This window comes from Centroberyx affinis, unplaced genomic scaffold (genome assembly GCF_046629955.1).
Source record: "Centroberyx affinis isolate AG114_WGS23_722 - 3 ecotype Tasmania unplaced genomic scaffold, CSIRO-AGI_Caff_v1 ptg001064l_1, whole genome shotgun sequence".
Taxonomy (NCBI): domain Eukaryota; kingdom Metazoa; phylum Chordata; class Actinopteri; order Beryciformes; family Berycidae; genus Centroberyx; species Centroberyx affinis.
Window position 1 is genome coordinate 10,722 of NW_027279614.1, and position 15,564 is coordinate 26,285.

Consider the following 15,564-nt stretch of genomic DNA (forward strand, 5'->3'; position numbering starts at 1 on the left):
AACAAGCAATAATAGCACGAACCTTGGCGCAGGTCTGCGCTCTCTGAGTTCCCTTCTTGTTTACACAGTGATTTATTGGATTCATGACACTATTTACACTCTGAAATGTTTTGTTTGAGCTTCTGATGCAGAGACTGTGTGTTAAACTGCTGTGAGCTGCAGGGTGACAAAGATCTAAATAACAAAATAACAAACAAAATAACAAATAGAAACAGCAGCTGGTGAGGGACTCTGCATTCTTTGCATTAATCGCATCACATTAAGGAAGCTAGCTGCTCTGCTAACACCATTTCACTGTGACTTCAAGTTTCTTGCTCAGGTTGGACCACAGTGGGAATCAAACCCCGGCTCCTCCAGCTACAGTTTGATCTCTAAACAGCTAAAGCTCGACTCCGGTGGGACTCGAACCCACAACCTTTGAATCACATCGTTTTCTTAGAAGTCCAATGCGCTGTCCATTGCGCCACGGAGCCACTTTCATGTAGTGCAACCAACGCATCACAGATGTTTGAACAGTCCTGCCCCGCCCTTCTTTTTTAACTGATCTGAACGAGCCCCAGGTTGATCTCAAAATGCCGTTTTGTTGAGACTTTAATGAACAGAAAAGGTAGAAAAGCTGAAAGCTGCCAGCTGGACGTGCAGAAGCTGAAAAGCTCAAACCGACGATACAGATTCAAAATATCAACTTTGAACATTTACATTTCAGGCGTTAAGCAGAGAGACTTTCAGAGTCCTACAGTAGAACAGCCAGATATTTTATTGATATTTATCAGGATTTTTCCCTGTTTTTGTTCAGGTTCACAGATTATGACGGAGAAGAAAGGCAATATTTCTATGCGATAAGTTTAATAGCTCTGTTAGCCAAATTTCACAGACATGAATACAAGTTTTCCTGTAAATCTCCTTTGTTTTTTGTGTTTGTGGAGGAATATGAACGGCACAGAAGATTAATTAAAACGTTAAAGAACAAGAAAGCTGTGAAAACTGTAGCAATACGCAAACTTTATGAAGTTGTTATGTAATTAATTTGATAGTGTGAAGTTGTGGCATGTAGATATATATGCTGACATCTGTCTTTTTCTTTTCTTTTTCTTTCTGTCTTCAGTTCAGGCATGTTTATTATTTTGTGTCGATACGAGAAAAGTATACTTTCGTTCTGCATTATTTAAAAAATGCTGTTTACTTCAGAAACATTTTCCCTGCATGAAGCTTCTCCAGTAGAGACAGGAGTGAGACTGAGCGTGAAACGATCTGAACCCAGACCTCATCAAACACACACAGATAGATCGATCGATCAGTAATGCCTGGTGGGAAATCGGTGCGGTCGGACTCATCCGGATCAGCCGGAGACGTCGGCTCTCCGCTCGTCTCTCCTCTCGTCTCTCCGCTCGTCTCTCCTCTCGTCTCTCCGCTCGTCTCTCCTCTCGTCTCTCCGTCAGGCTCCTGTGTGTGAGCCGGTCTAATAATAAACGCTCTGGACGGCGTCCGGATGTTTTATTGATGCTGCTCTGCGGCTCGGCTCGCCGCCCGCTGAGCCGAGTCCAGACCGCCGCCGCTGAGACGCAGAGCAGAGCTTCATCTGAACTCAACCTCAGGTGAAGACAACACAGCCGACTCACAGGACTCACCAGAGGAGGAGACTCCAGTCACATGACTTGGACTCGAGTCCCAGTTTTAATAGTTTGAGGCTTGACTTGATGTATGAAGAGAAGACTTGAGACTCGACTTGACTTGACTTGGGTTCTGGTGACTTGGGACTTGACTCTGACTTGTACTCTGATGACTTGAAAAGGTTTCTAAAGTCTTGACTTGAGATCTTGTGTTTGTGTAAATGACTTAGATTGAAAGTGATGAGATTTGTTCCAGCAGACGACTGAATTTAAATTCTGTTTTCTGAATTTGTATGGAATGATTGAATTTATTGAAGTTGAAACTGATTATAGAAATCAAACTCATGATGCTCTTACCAAGTTTTTATCCTATTAAAACCATATTGCATTGAAAAGTCCTAGATATTTAGTTTTCTTTAAGATATTAAATTGATACTGAACTCTTGATTTGTTCTGACTTGACTTGCTGTTCTACATTTAGACTTGAGACTTGACATTAATCACATGGACTTGACTTGGTAATCTACATTTAGACTTGGGATTGACTTGAGACTTGTGCCTCAAGCCTTGAGACTGACTCGGGACTCGAGCAGAGTTGACTTGGTCTCACCTCTGTGAGTTACCGTTCCTCCAAGGTTCATATTTCTTAAAGTTGAACCTTTTCTATCCTTTATTTCTCCAGGGAATCTTGGCTGAGCTTCACACTCAGACAGTTCAGTTCATTCACTCTGGGAGAGACCAGTACTACAGAAGCCCATTGAGGACATACAGTATATTAATACATTCATATATTCATATTTAGGTTTTTTCCCATGGTAACAAGTTAATTTTCTTTGTTTTCTGGAGATATGGAGTTATTTATGTCATTATCATGACATTAGATAACACATTTTGTTTAGTTTTGTGAGATGAGAAAATTAACTCGAGATCTCAGGAAAACAAAATCTGTTTTCTGTTTCTGTTTTCTGTAGATAATAAGATAATGTGAGGTCATTTTAATTGTTACTTTGCCTGAAGCTTGTGGGCGTGGCCTAAATTGACTGACATGTCTGTGACATGTTGGTCGAGCGAGCTTCACTTTACACTGGAGAGAGAGACAGAGAGAGAGAGAGAGCGGCGTGTTGAGGTCGACTTCTGATTTTTTTTTAATCCGCAGCAAAACGGAGAAATCAGCTGATCAACTTTTCTCAGCATTTCAGATTCTCAGTTTCATGTTGGTTTTTACACCAACAATGACAAAAAAAAAACATTTTAATGAGAAATGCGTATTTTTTTTATATATGCATATTTTAGTTGACTATCCCTTTAAGATCCAGTCGGAAAAAAAAATCAATCATTATTTTAGTTGACTTTATCATTATTATTATAACGGTTTTTCTTTTTTTATGTGGTTGTTGCCGTTTGTTTGTCTTATGCTGATGTTGTTTTTCATGTAATATATTTACTTATACATTTCCTGTTAAAAAAGAAAAATCAATAAACATTGATTTAAAAAAAAAAATTCTAAAAAAAAAAAAAAGAGGGTACAAGGCACAGCACAGGACAATATATACTGTATAGGTGGCACTGTAGGTGGTATTGCAGTATTGAAGTAGTATTGAAGTAGTATAGGTGGTATTGAAGTATTATTAGCAGTAGTATTGTACTTGACATTAATCTGCTGGAGCTTCATGCAGGTTAACTGACTCTCAGCCTCTTTCACACGTCTCTCCTCTCAGTCCCCGGACGCCTCTGACAGCTTCACTCGCTTAAGTGCTCACTGCTGTCAGAGGGAGTGTGTGTGTGTGTGTGTGTGTGTGTGTGTGTGTGTGTAGGTGTGTGTGTGTGTGTGTGTGTGTGTGTGTGTGTGTGTGTGTAACACGGCATAGGCAATACTTGTAAAAGCAAAAGAACTGTAAGAGCGTTTGTGTGAAATATGTTTGGAAGCCATTTTGTCCTTACAGGTGAAATAAGTTGTTTAGAGAGAACATCCCATAATGTGGACACACACACACACACACACACACACACACACACACAGAGAAGCTTTAGTATGGTGATAGAAGAAATATCCCTAACAAATAATAAGCAAATAAGGAATATTTCACCACAATGGAAAATCATCAGCAGATCAGATGAAACTGTAATCATCCCTAAGGGGAAAAATACAAATTGAAAAATTAAGAAAAAATAGATGAAATTGGGAACTACAGGTTTCATTTCCATCAGCAGGTCTGAAGCTCTGACTGGATGTTTGACGGATGAGTTTTATGACAGAAGTTTTTTAAAATTAATAATCAAAAACTAGACTCTCTGACATAATCAACATCTGTAACGAGATCTGGAGAGCTGTATGACATAATATTCATGTAACACGCTTATCCATCTTTTACTTTTTTTTTTTTATCATTATGTTTTTTTTTGCTTTTATTTATTCCCCGTCTGTTTTTTTTCCTTATCTAATCATTTTTTGTTGTGGTTGGAATCTGTCAGGTGGTTTATATATATTCTAAAATCCAATAAAAGCTTTGGTTAAAAATAACTTAATAAATCAGAAGTGAATGAAGCTGCTGCTTGTCTCCCAGCAGCCTCACGCCCGCTGCCTTGCTCCAGGGCGGCTGACATGTTGGGGGGGGGGGGGGGGGGTGCAGAGTGTGTCTGGGGATTGGAACCGGCGACCTTCTGTAGTGTCGATCTGTTTTGAAAACATCGGGTTTTCAGACAGAGGATTGGGAGATTTCCTCTTTTCATAGTCTAAATAAACGATAGAGTCATTAAAGTGTAAAACACGTTCAAGTAAAAACACTGTAAACTGTCATTTGTGCTACGGCAATAAGTGAAATTAAGTCAGCAGTTTCAACAAGGTAATTTTAATTCCTTTATTTAAACAGGTAAGTCCCATTGAGATCGAGATCTCGTTTTCAAGAGAGACCTGTGTACACAACAACAAGAAAACAAAACAAACAAATTCATGACAAGTTATTTCCAGACAATCCACATGCAGACAAAATAAGAAAACTAAGAGAAACAAGAACAATCCCTATATAATGCATCACCCAGCACTGCAGCAGCCTAAACGTCTCTATGGAGACAAGTCGGTCCGGTTTGAGTGAGTCCTGAAGCCTGTTCCATCTGTTAGGAGCGTAAAAGGTGAAAGCGGTCTTCCCTGACTCTGACCCCCTTTACACCTTGCATTAAAATGTGTTTTGGGTGATCGGATTGCAATCGGATAGTGCTTGACCACATGAAAGTACAGGTGTAAATGCACCCAAGACGCATCGAGGAAGGATTGTGATCCGATCGGCCAAACCGCCTCCGGAGGTGGTCAGGGACGCATTGTGACCATATTGAACACAAGTGTAAATGCAATCCACATACAACAACTACGTGGGCGGAAATACGTAATCCCACGTGACTGTTCCAAACCAGCGAGGTAGCAGCCATTAGCCAGTTAGCAAGGAAAGCTACTAGCATGGATATTCAAGTCCATACAATAGCGTGGCTTCATGGATGGGTATCATCTTTTTTTTTTTTTTTGGACCCGCGCAAACGAGAGGAGGATGTGACGTTCGGTTGTTTGAGCTGGACAGAGCGATCGGATCTCAGTCGGATCTCAGTGTGGACACTGGAGACACATATTAATACCAGGTGTAAATGTAATCAGGTTAAATCATATCTAGATACAATCTGGATACGAGACGCGTTTTAATGCAAGGTGTAAAGGGGGCCTCTGTGTTCATACGTGGAATATCCAATCTAATGTAAGCCTGAGAACGTGTCTGATGTCCTGTAGCACTGAAACTTAAAAGTGAAGACAAATACAGTGGTAGGTTGACACGTAAGGCTTTGTAAATAAACAAAAGGCAGTGTTGTGGTAAGACACGGCCATCCTACTTTCTCATAGATAATACAATGATGTGTTCTAAGCATGTCACCGGTTATAAATCTAACAGCAGTGTGGTAAACAGGATCAAAGGGTTTGAGTGTCAGGGCCCCAGTGTGCATATAGATCACATCTGCATAATCAAGCACTGATAAAAATGTTACTCGTACAATCTGCATCCTACTACTCATTGTAAGGCATTGCTTATTTCTAAAAAAGAAACCCAGCTTAAACTTTAGTTTCTTAGTCAGTTCACTGACAAATCAACGAGAGAGAGAGGCAGACAGAGAGAGAGAGAGTGACAGAGAGAGGGAGAGAGAAATAGAGACAGTTCAGCTGGTCTCTTGTTGTCAGGTGTCTTTCCTCTGGTAATAACATAATGTTTACAGCACTATTCAAGAAACAGAGTTTTGCAAAGTGCTTCACAGTCAAAGACAAATGAAAGAGACTGAACAAGGTTCCTCTGGAGGTTCCACTCGTCTAAATATTCGTTTTGGTGGAACGTCGTCGCCATGAAACCCTTTGGAGGGAATGGAAGTTTGCACAGAAGTTTTCTAGCTTGTTAGCGTTTTGTGTCTTCCAGATAATTCAGTCGTTCCCTCCGCCAAGTTTGTCCGTCCGTCCGTCTGTCAGCAGGATTTCTCTGAAAGTTTGGCCCAGATTTGCACAAAACTTGGTATGAAGGTTGGTTCTGGGCCGAGGAAGAACGGATGAACTTTTCTTGTGGATAGCAGGGTGTTGTCAGACATGGCGGAGGTCTGTGTTCTACTGAGCACATCGGCCCTCGTTTATCAATCTAAAGTAGAAACCAGCACAGAAATCATCTCAGGACAGGGTTCACGTGTGATTCATGAAACGTTCGTATCTCGCCGATCACAGCGTAAGGATGATCGGGCGTTGATAAATGTGGAGGCTGAAAACAATCCTCATTTAAATATCACGCCCCTAAATGTTCTCCGTTTAGAGGCCTCGCCCCCAGAGTTTACCACATGGAGAGGCGTAATACGTCCAAGAAGAGAAACTTCTCCGACCTCCAAATAGAAACTCTAACGTCACAAAGTCCAACTGAACCAATTAGTTCTGTTTGGCAGCCTGGAAAGTGGCATCAAAGGAAGTCGGAAAAATGCAGTATGGAAAGAAATCACTGCTGCGGTCAACAGCTTTGCAATCGAACTCCAGCTGAGGTTTGAATGTTTAATTTATACATCCGTGATATGTATAGCCTGTAATATAATAGCTTATATAGCAATTCTTTACATTTAGGTGAAGAAAAAATGGTCAGACCTCAAACAAGTAGGCTATCTCAAAATGAAAGAGAAATTAATCTTACACCAGAAAACTGTTAACCCTGTTAATTGCAAACAATTTGAAAATACATATTTATGTTAGGGATGGGCTATATGACACATAGTCGATGTAGGCCTTTACAAAATAGAATATTTTGCCATAGGCTCCATATTTTTAAGTGATGAATATGTGGCTGTATACGCTTAGATGCCAGTCAGAATATATGGTCTAATAACAATTCTCCGACTCAGCAGATTTACTCTGCTGCACCAAGTCCAGCTGACTGGAAAACTTGCTACAGGAGTTGAGACTTGACGTGAGATTTGATCGTAGCTCCGCTCTCGTCCAAACTGATAAATGCCGAGCTGTGCGTGGAAATGACCGAACGCCCAGTTTTCTGTCGGACGTTCATTTCGTAAATGAGGGCCTCAGTGTCCAGTAACGGTCATGCAGTTGTTTAACCACTGTGAAAAGGTTTTAACAAAACACCAGATTCATTTCACATCAATTATTAGAACACAGAAAATGTCGATTTGTTGTTTTACTCACAGAAACTGAATAGGGTTTTGCACTTTGCAGGCGTGGCCCATTTGAAACGTCTCGCAGCATCTCTTGGCTGGTCTTTGGTGTCAGGTGACATCAGCTTCTACAGGTTACAGCAGGCGGTGACATCACATGGCACCACACCACATCACATTGGCTCATCTGTGGTGCCATGTGATGTCACCGCCTGCTGTAACCTGTAGAAGCTGATGTCACCTGACACCAAAGACCAGCCAATAGCAGATGGCAACTGCAACAGCACGACATTTACTGTCATTAGATGGCAGCAAACCCACAGCAGAGTTTAGTTTAGTGTGTTTACAGATGATAGGTTCCTTCAACACTCCCGCATATTGATAAATCTCACATATTGATAAATCTCACATATTGATAAATCCCACATATTGATAAATCCCACATATTGATAAATCACACATATTGATAAATCTCACATATTGAATGCTGAACTTTGGACTCATCATGTCGATCTCACTCTGTAGGGGAAAGGGGAAAGGGTCGTTGCCATGGTGCTGAAGGAGCTTCCTGCTAAAAAGGCCTCCTCAGAAGGAAACCCCCTCCTCACCGTGACAACCAAGGTTGGCATGACGACCACGCACCAGGAAGTGCTCGGCACTTCCTGGTTTGTTTGCTATATAGCACTGTACAGCGTGTCCTTTTTCTGTTTTCATATGTTTTGCTTGTTAAATGAGATCAGATTTCCCAGGCAGCGGAAACCCAGACCTGGGGCTTGAACAGAAATCCAGGTTCTGGACCGGACCAACAGTCCAAAACCAAAAACACTTTGAGCTTTAACTTGTTAGCTAAATTTCCTTCAAAAAAATCTCTACTGGCGTCCTTCCGCCAGTAAGTCAGATGAGTTTTTTTGTCTTCATTCAGCTCCCAGCAGTTCTCCAGACTCACTGCTGGAGAAGCTTTCTGACAAACAGCTGTAGTAAATAGAGTCCAGTCCTTTAGGCTTCAAAAAGGTCAAAGGTCAAACAGTTTCCACAGATGTCCATAATCTGCTTTATTTTCATACCAGCAATCATTTTGTAACTAAGTGAATGAGTGAGTGTCAAATTCTTTAAATGATGGGTCTCATTTAGGGATAAAACTCATTGAAATTTGTTTTGCTGTAAAAAAAAAAAAAATTTTATTTAAATATTTTCGTTTATTTATTTATTTATGAGAATAAATGTCCTCATAAAATGTCCATAGATGTCTCCATACAGCTGCAGCATAATAAAGTCCTCTGACACCATGCGATCGCTCTGAGCGGAAAAAAAACCCAAATTTGATAAATTATTTAATGCAAATCAAGTGTTTCTCCATTGTTTTCAGCTTCTGTGTTCCATTAAAAAACTAAACCAAACTTACTGTTGCTCACAAGCTTAAATAAGTCAGTAAGTCCTGTAAACCAGAGGAACCACATCACTTTGAACCACGTCACTTTGAACCACATCACTTTGAACCACGTCACTTTGAACCACGTCACACTGTAGTGGGAATACTGACTTAAACTGAATGTTGTCAGTTTCTATTCAGTTTCAATTCAGTTTTTATTTAGTTTCTATTCCGTTTCTATTCTGTTTTTGTGTGTGTGTGTATGTGTGTGTGTGTGTGTGTGTGTGTGTATGTGTGTACAGTGGAAGTGCTTGTGTGTGTGCATTTGTCTGTGAATGTGGCTACGTGAATGTGCATGTGAGTACTTTATATATATATATATATATATATATACAGTATATATATATACGGTATATATGTATATATAATCCACTTCTTTATTGAATTTATTCATTTATCTCATTTATTTCTCTTGTAAAGCACAAAAGTGTGATATAAATGACATTTGTTGTTATCATCATCATCATCATCATCATTGTTATGAAGCTTTTCATTTTTTGATTTCATTCAGTTTTTAAGTTCTGCTTCATAAACTATTTAATTATCAGCATCGAAAAGATGCTGATAGAAGCTGTGGAAGTGACTGAGTTTGTTCTGTGGGTTCTGTGGATTATGTGGGTTCTGTGGATTCTGTGGGTTCTGTGGATTCTGTGGGTTCTGTAGGTTCAGTGGGTTCTGTGGATTCTGTGGGTTCTGTGGATTATGTGGGTTCTGTGGGTTCTGTGGATTCTGTGGGTTCTGCGGGTTCTGTGGATTCTGTGGGTTCTGTGGATTCTGTAGGTTCTGTGGGTTCCGTAGGTTCAGTGGGTTATGTGGATTCTGTAGGTTCTGTGGGTTCTGTGGATTCTGTAGGTTCAGTGGGTTATGTGGATTATGTGGGTTCTGTGGGTTCTGTAGGTTCTGTGGGTTCTGTGGATTCTGTAGGTTCTGTGGGTTCAGTGGGTTCTGTAGGTTCAGTGGGTTCTGTGGATTCTGTAGGTTCTGTGGGTTCTGTGGGTTCTGTGGATTCTGTGGGTTCTGTAGTTTCTGTGGGTTCTGTGGATTCTGTAGGTTCTGTGGGTTCTGAGGATTCTGTAGGTTCTGTGGATTCTGTAGGTTCTGTGGATTCTGTGGGTTCTGAGGATTCTGTAGTTTCTGTGGGTTCTGTGGATTCTGTAGGTTCAGTGGATTCTGTAGGTTCAGTGGGTTCCTTGGGTTCTGTAGGTTCTGTGGGTTCTGTAGGTTCAGTGAGTTATGTGGGTTCTGTGTGTTTTGTAGGTTCAGTGGGTTCTGTGGATTCTGTGGGTTCTGTGGATTCTGTGGATTCTGTGGGTTCTGTGGGTTCTGTGGGTTCAGTGGGTTCTGTGGATTCTGTAGGTTCTGTGGGTTCTGTGGGTTCTGTGGGTTCTGTGGTTTTTACCCCACAGTTGTGCCATTTGCTCGTTCACAAGATTAAAAACACACATATTCCATCTGACATGTGGACGGACACGGCTGTGTGGATTAGGATTAGGCAGAGCAGACAGTCACACACACACACACACACACACACACACACACACACACACACACACACACACAGATCTGTGATAGTGTCAGTGTGTTTACAGCCGGAGGTTAAGCCAGTATCAGCCTTCATATCAGACTGGCTGGGATTTACTCTGTTAGACATCAGCAGTCTGTGATGCTCAAGACATTCAGCAGTTATTCAGTGATGGAATTTACTTTTCTGGTGAAGCCCAAGGAGGTTCTATATTGTGAAGCCACCTTCCCCCAACCTGCCTCGTCTACTTCTACTGCAGTTAGGGATTCACTACACTTCCCAGAATGCCTTTCAGCAACCCCCAGAGAAGGGGCGGGGCCTTTTTGCTCTCAGTCAGATGTTGGCGTGAGGACAGATGTGTAAAATTGTGTAAATTGTGTATGTAAATTTTAGGAATATCTTTTTTTTTTTGGTAATTAAATGTTTTTTATTTTTAAATTTTTAAATTTCCCTTTTAGTGGGTGAATGACATACATAGGAGCATACAAAATACTACAGATTACATAACATTTCACCCCCTACCCCCCTCCCACCTACTGTCCCTCCCTCCAAGGGGCACACAAAACAGAGTGATCAAAAATAAAAATGAAAGTAGCAATTAGGGTTGCAAAGGGGTGGAAAAGTTTCCGGTAAATTTCCGGAAAGTTTCCGGTAAATTTCCATGGGAAGTTAAGCTGGGGAATTTTGGAAATATTCCAAATTGGAAACTTTCCATGGGAATTAACGGGAATTTATGGGAATTAACTGGGAATTGAGGATAATTTAATGGAAAGGTATCATATCCAAGCATAAATATTTAATACTAACTTATCAGCTAGCTATCTACTGTATGAATACATTTATATGTGATATTTGTAAGTTAAACATTAGTAATACATCAAATTTTTTCAATATATTACCACATAATATCATCAAAACTTACTTTGTGCAGTCCACAGGCTCAAATGTGTGGCTTCAATAGTCTTGTGCTCTGGGCTCAAAAGTGTGGTCCAGGATTCTAGAAATCATCTATGCATGTGATGGAGGAATGCACAGTGCCTGTAGGGGGCGTGGCCTCAACAGCCCTGCAGCAAGCAGGGTGTCAACTGTACTTGCATGATATCTGGTTGTTTTAGTCAGGATTATGCTAAAATATATTTTCCCCAACTATATTTAAGTTCCCTATTAAGAGCATACCTTCAATTTAGTAAATTCCTGGTTTATTCCTGTTTATTCCCATAAATTCCCGTTAATTCCCGTTAATTCCCATGGAAAGTTTCCAACTTTGAAAATTCCCGGAATTTTGCAACCCTAGTAGCAATATCCAGTTAAATGTAAAATAATCAGGCTTAGGATATTGAGTACATACAAAGTAAAATTGCAATTATACAAAGAAGAAAAAGAAAAAGGGGGTGAAAAATAAACAAAAAGAAAACACAAGGACACTTTAAATTCATGTCCCAATAACAGGCTTTTAACGTCCTGCAGCATTCCTCCACATGTCCAATGTTTGTGTTTTAGCACTATTAACCCTTGCTGTTTTAGGAATAATATATGTTTTAGGAATTTTAGGAATATCTTGAAAGCGTGTTCAATCAGCTGTAGGTTTTGATTCTGAGGGACTGACTGTGACATCACTGATTGGAGGCGGGGCCTGAATTGCAGTTTCAGTCTGTAAAGAGCAGAGCAACACCGACTTTCTGCCTCATGTGATTTAGTGCAGATTGTTCTCTGAACGCTCCAGCAGCTCAGCTTCTACCGCAGTGGTTCTCAACGTGAGGTCCGGGGACCACCAGGGGGTCCTTGAGGGTGTTCCAGAGGGTCCCCCAGCAAACTGATGAATTGTTAAACTTCAGCATTATTTAATTTACAAGAAGTTAACACAATTAGAGAATGTAGAAGAATGACTGTTCTGATCATAGTTTCTCTGTTATCTCTCTAGCTGCAATACAGACAGTCATGGAGTTCTGGACAAAATCATATCTGACAATAACAATATTCTCAGCTTTGGTAGACAAACAGTCACACCAACAAACTAACAAATGAACTTTTGAATGAAATTTACATTTTTTTTTACTTTCTTGCCATTAGCACACATTAACAGGCAATTAACATTACAAAACAAAATCACCTTAAGATTGGGCTTCACTTGACATACATACAGAAGTAGAACACACACACATCTACATATACCTACAAAAATTATACATCTAAACAATAAAGCACAAGATTCCTAACTAAGGTAGTCAATAACTGATGACCATTTTCTTATAAAAAAATAGGCGGTTTTAGTTGTAGCTGGGCAGTCATGTGTTCCATCATGTAAACATGTTTGACTTTTTGTAGCCATTGAACAGTGGTGGGAGGGTTAGGCTTCATCCAATTGATAGTAATTATTTTTCTTGCAACCTTCAACAAAATATGCAGTATATAACACTGGTCTGTGGTAAACAGGAGTTCAGGTGATACTTCCAATAAAAGCAATAATGGGTCCAGGGGAATGTTTCCAGAATTTTCTCCATTTCTTCTTTGACGTTAATAATGTGTTTTACTGTGTGAAAAGACGATTCAGTGTCACCTAAAGTCTTCCTGCAATGAGCCATGATGACTCAAAACTTTCCTCTCAGTTTATATAATACTGACTGACATCTTTTTCACAGTCTGTGTTTTAATTGTCTTGAAAGTCCTTTGTTGAGTTTCTCCTTTGTCTGTTCTGTAGTTTGTGTTCTGGGGTGAAGCTCCGATAAATTAAACATCTAAATGGATCGTAACTCTGAAATCAAAAGATGTCTGCGTATTAAAAATTGAATTTGTTTTGCTTCTCCCAAGTCGACCTCTGTCTGCTTGGACCGTACGCTCTTAAAACGGTTCTGCGTAGAACCAGGAAGTGGTTCTCCAGGCTTTAACCGCAGCAGAACCCTCTAAGAGAACCTGAACCGTTCTAAACCAGCAGCATTAAAATAACTTTTTAAGAACCATGCTGGGTTTTTATTATGCTTTCGACCCGTTTAGTGGGACATTTTATTTTGTTTTTCCCAAATATCACATTATCCTTCCATAATGTCACTTGCATGTTTTATACTGAATTATTTTATTTTATTAATTTCTTCTCCCTATTGTGTTTTTTCCTTTCTTACCTTTCTTTTTATTGCCAACTTCTTTTATTGTTAAGCACTTTGTAACTTCTGCTATGAGAGAATTAATTTATAGAAATTATTGGTAACACTTTACAATAAGGGTACAATAAGCATGAACTAACCCTTAATTAACAGTTAACCAATGTGTCTGGTAATCATTTACTAATGGTGTTCATGTTAACTAAGGTATTAATTTATACATTATTTAATAGTCATCTTTATAAACTATTAAATAATGTGTAAATTAATACCTTAGTTAACATGAACACCATTAGTAAATTACACATTTGTTAACTGTTAATTAACTAACCCTTAACTTAGTGTACCCTTATTGTAAAGTCAGTGTAAACCAATGGGAGATCAGTTAGGAAGAGAAAGAGTTTTATTGGATGGGAGGGACAGAGGGGCGGGACTGTTCAAACATCTGTGATGTGTTATTGGTTGTCATTGGAGATCGGGTGCGTGAAAGTGGCTCCGTGGCGCAATGGACAGCGCATTGGACTTCTAGGCAGGTGATGTGATTCAAAGGTTGTGGGTTCGAGTCCCACCGGAGTCGAGCTTTAGCTGTTTAGAGATCAAACTGTAGCTGGAGGAGCCGGGGTTTGATTCCCACTGTGGTCCAACCTGAGCAAGAAACTTGAAGTCACAGTGAAATGGTGTTAGCAGAGCAGCTAGCTTCCTTAATGTGATGTGATTCATGCAAAGAATGCAAAGTCCCTCACCAGCTGCTGTTTCTATTTTTTATTTTGTTTGTTATTTTGTTATTTAGATCTTTGTCAACCTGCAGCTCACAGCAGTTTAACACACAGTCTCTGCATCAGAAGCTCAAACAAAACATTTCAGAGTGTAAATAGTGTCATGAATCCAATAAATCACTGTGTAAACAAAGCCAGTTGTGTGGCAGCAGTGTGTCAACAGGGGGCGCTGTGCTGCAGACACAGTTAGGGACTGAAACACCTTTAACAATGATCTGTGTACATATATACAGTATATACTGTATATACACAGATATGTACTGTATGTAGATGTGTGTGTTGAGCTCTGCTGCCTGAACAGACGATTTTAATCTGAAAGAGGCTCATATGGCCGACCTCTGACCTCTGACCTCTGACCTGTCCTGTATGAGTCTGACGGCTGTGGAGCTGAGTGTGAACGAGGCTCTGTGGCGCAATCGACAGTTAGCGATGTGATTCAAAGGTTGTGGGTTTGAGTCCCACCGGAGTCAAGCTTTAGCTGTTTAGAGATCAAACTGTAGCTGGAGGGTTTGATTCCCACTGTGGTCCAACCTGCTGAAGAGTCCTGGAGAAAGATTCATTAGACGTTTTAACCGGCAGAACCTGCTCCACTTCCCCTCTAACCCCGACCCCCATGACATGGAAAATTAGCTAAAAAGCAGAAAAAGTCATATTTCATTGAATATGAATTAGAATATAATAGTGTAATCTATTGACAAAATGCCTTTAAATGCATTAAAAGGAGTTTCAAACAAGTAGAAGGCTCTGTCTTTTAAAGGAGAAGAGGTTTTTCTTTGTGACCTAAACTTGTTCAGTCAAGCTGGATTCAGATATGAAAGTGGCTCCGTGGCGCAATGGACAGCGCATTGGACTTCTAGGCAAATGATGTGATTCAAAGGTTGTGGGTTCGAGTCCCACCGGAGTCGAGCTTTAGCTGTTTAGAGATCAAACTGTAGCTGGAGGAGCCGGGGTTTGATTCCCAGTTACCCCACCAACATGGAATGGGTTCTGGTCCGGTTCGTGTACCTCATTTTGAACCGTTCGGAACATTTCGACCAAAAATAAATTGGTTCGGATCCCGAAAAGTTGGTTCCCAGCTGGAACCAAAAAAATAGCAGGTTTTCCGTGACATCAGTGGGACATCAGTGTCATATTCTACAGGTGCACGTAACAGTCGTCTACGTCTTCTTCTCATTAATAGTTGGTCCATGCTTGTTTTTTGGATAAAAACAAATATCTGTAATAACAGAACAAAAGCTCGCAGGTAATCAATGCGATCCGCCATCTTGCTACTACTGTTTACTTCCTGTGTGCATTGTGCCACGCCCTCCACTGATGACGCATCCATGATTACAATGGCTCTGCTCAAAACTGGTGGAAACGCGGGCCGGTTCGCTGGATAGCACCAAGGTTCCAAGAAGAAACTAGTCACAATGGCTCCATCCTTAATGTGATGTATTTCCTGTTGAAACAGGATGTTGGGGCG

The 15,564-nt window shown here is 40.4% G+C and overlaps 1 protein-coding gene and 3 non-coding genes across 4 annotated transcripts in view; 3 read left to right on the top strand and 1 right to left on the bottom strand.

Annotated features, from left to right (window-relative positions):
* Window positions 1–387: 387 nt before the first annotated feature.
* On the bottom strand, window positions 388–473 carry trnar-ucu (transfer RNA arginine (anticodon UCU)). The gene is given in 2 exon segments: window positions 388–423; window positions 437–473. It is a non-coding gene; the product is annotated as a tRNA-Arg (tRNA).
* A 7,335-nt stretch (window positions 474–7,808) lies between these two features.
* pex5lb (peroxisomal biogenesis factor 5-like b) overlaps window positions 7,809–15,564 on the top strand; it is a 49,568-nt gene continuing 41,812 nt past the window's right edge. The window contains 1 exon segment of the mRNA XM_071523098.1: window positions 7,809–7,898. Within this exon segment, the coding sequence (XP_071379199.1) occupies window positions 7,827–7,898 (72 nt within the window). The 5' untranslated portion in view covers window positions 7,809–7,826.
* On the top strand, window positions 13,815–13,900 carry trnar-ucu (transfer RNA arginine (anticodon UCU)). The gene is given in 2 exon segments: window positions 13,815–13,851; window positions 13,865–13,900. It is a non-coding gene; the product is annotated as a tRNA-Arg (tRNA).
* On the top strand, window positions 14,919–15,004 carry trnar-ucu (transfer RNA arginine (anticodon UCU)). The gene is given in 2 exon segments: window positions 14,919–14,955; window positions 14,969–15,004. It is a non-coding gene; the product is annotated as a tRNA-Arg (tRNA).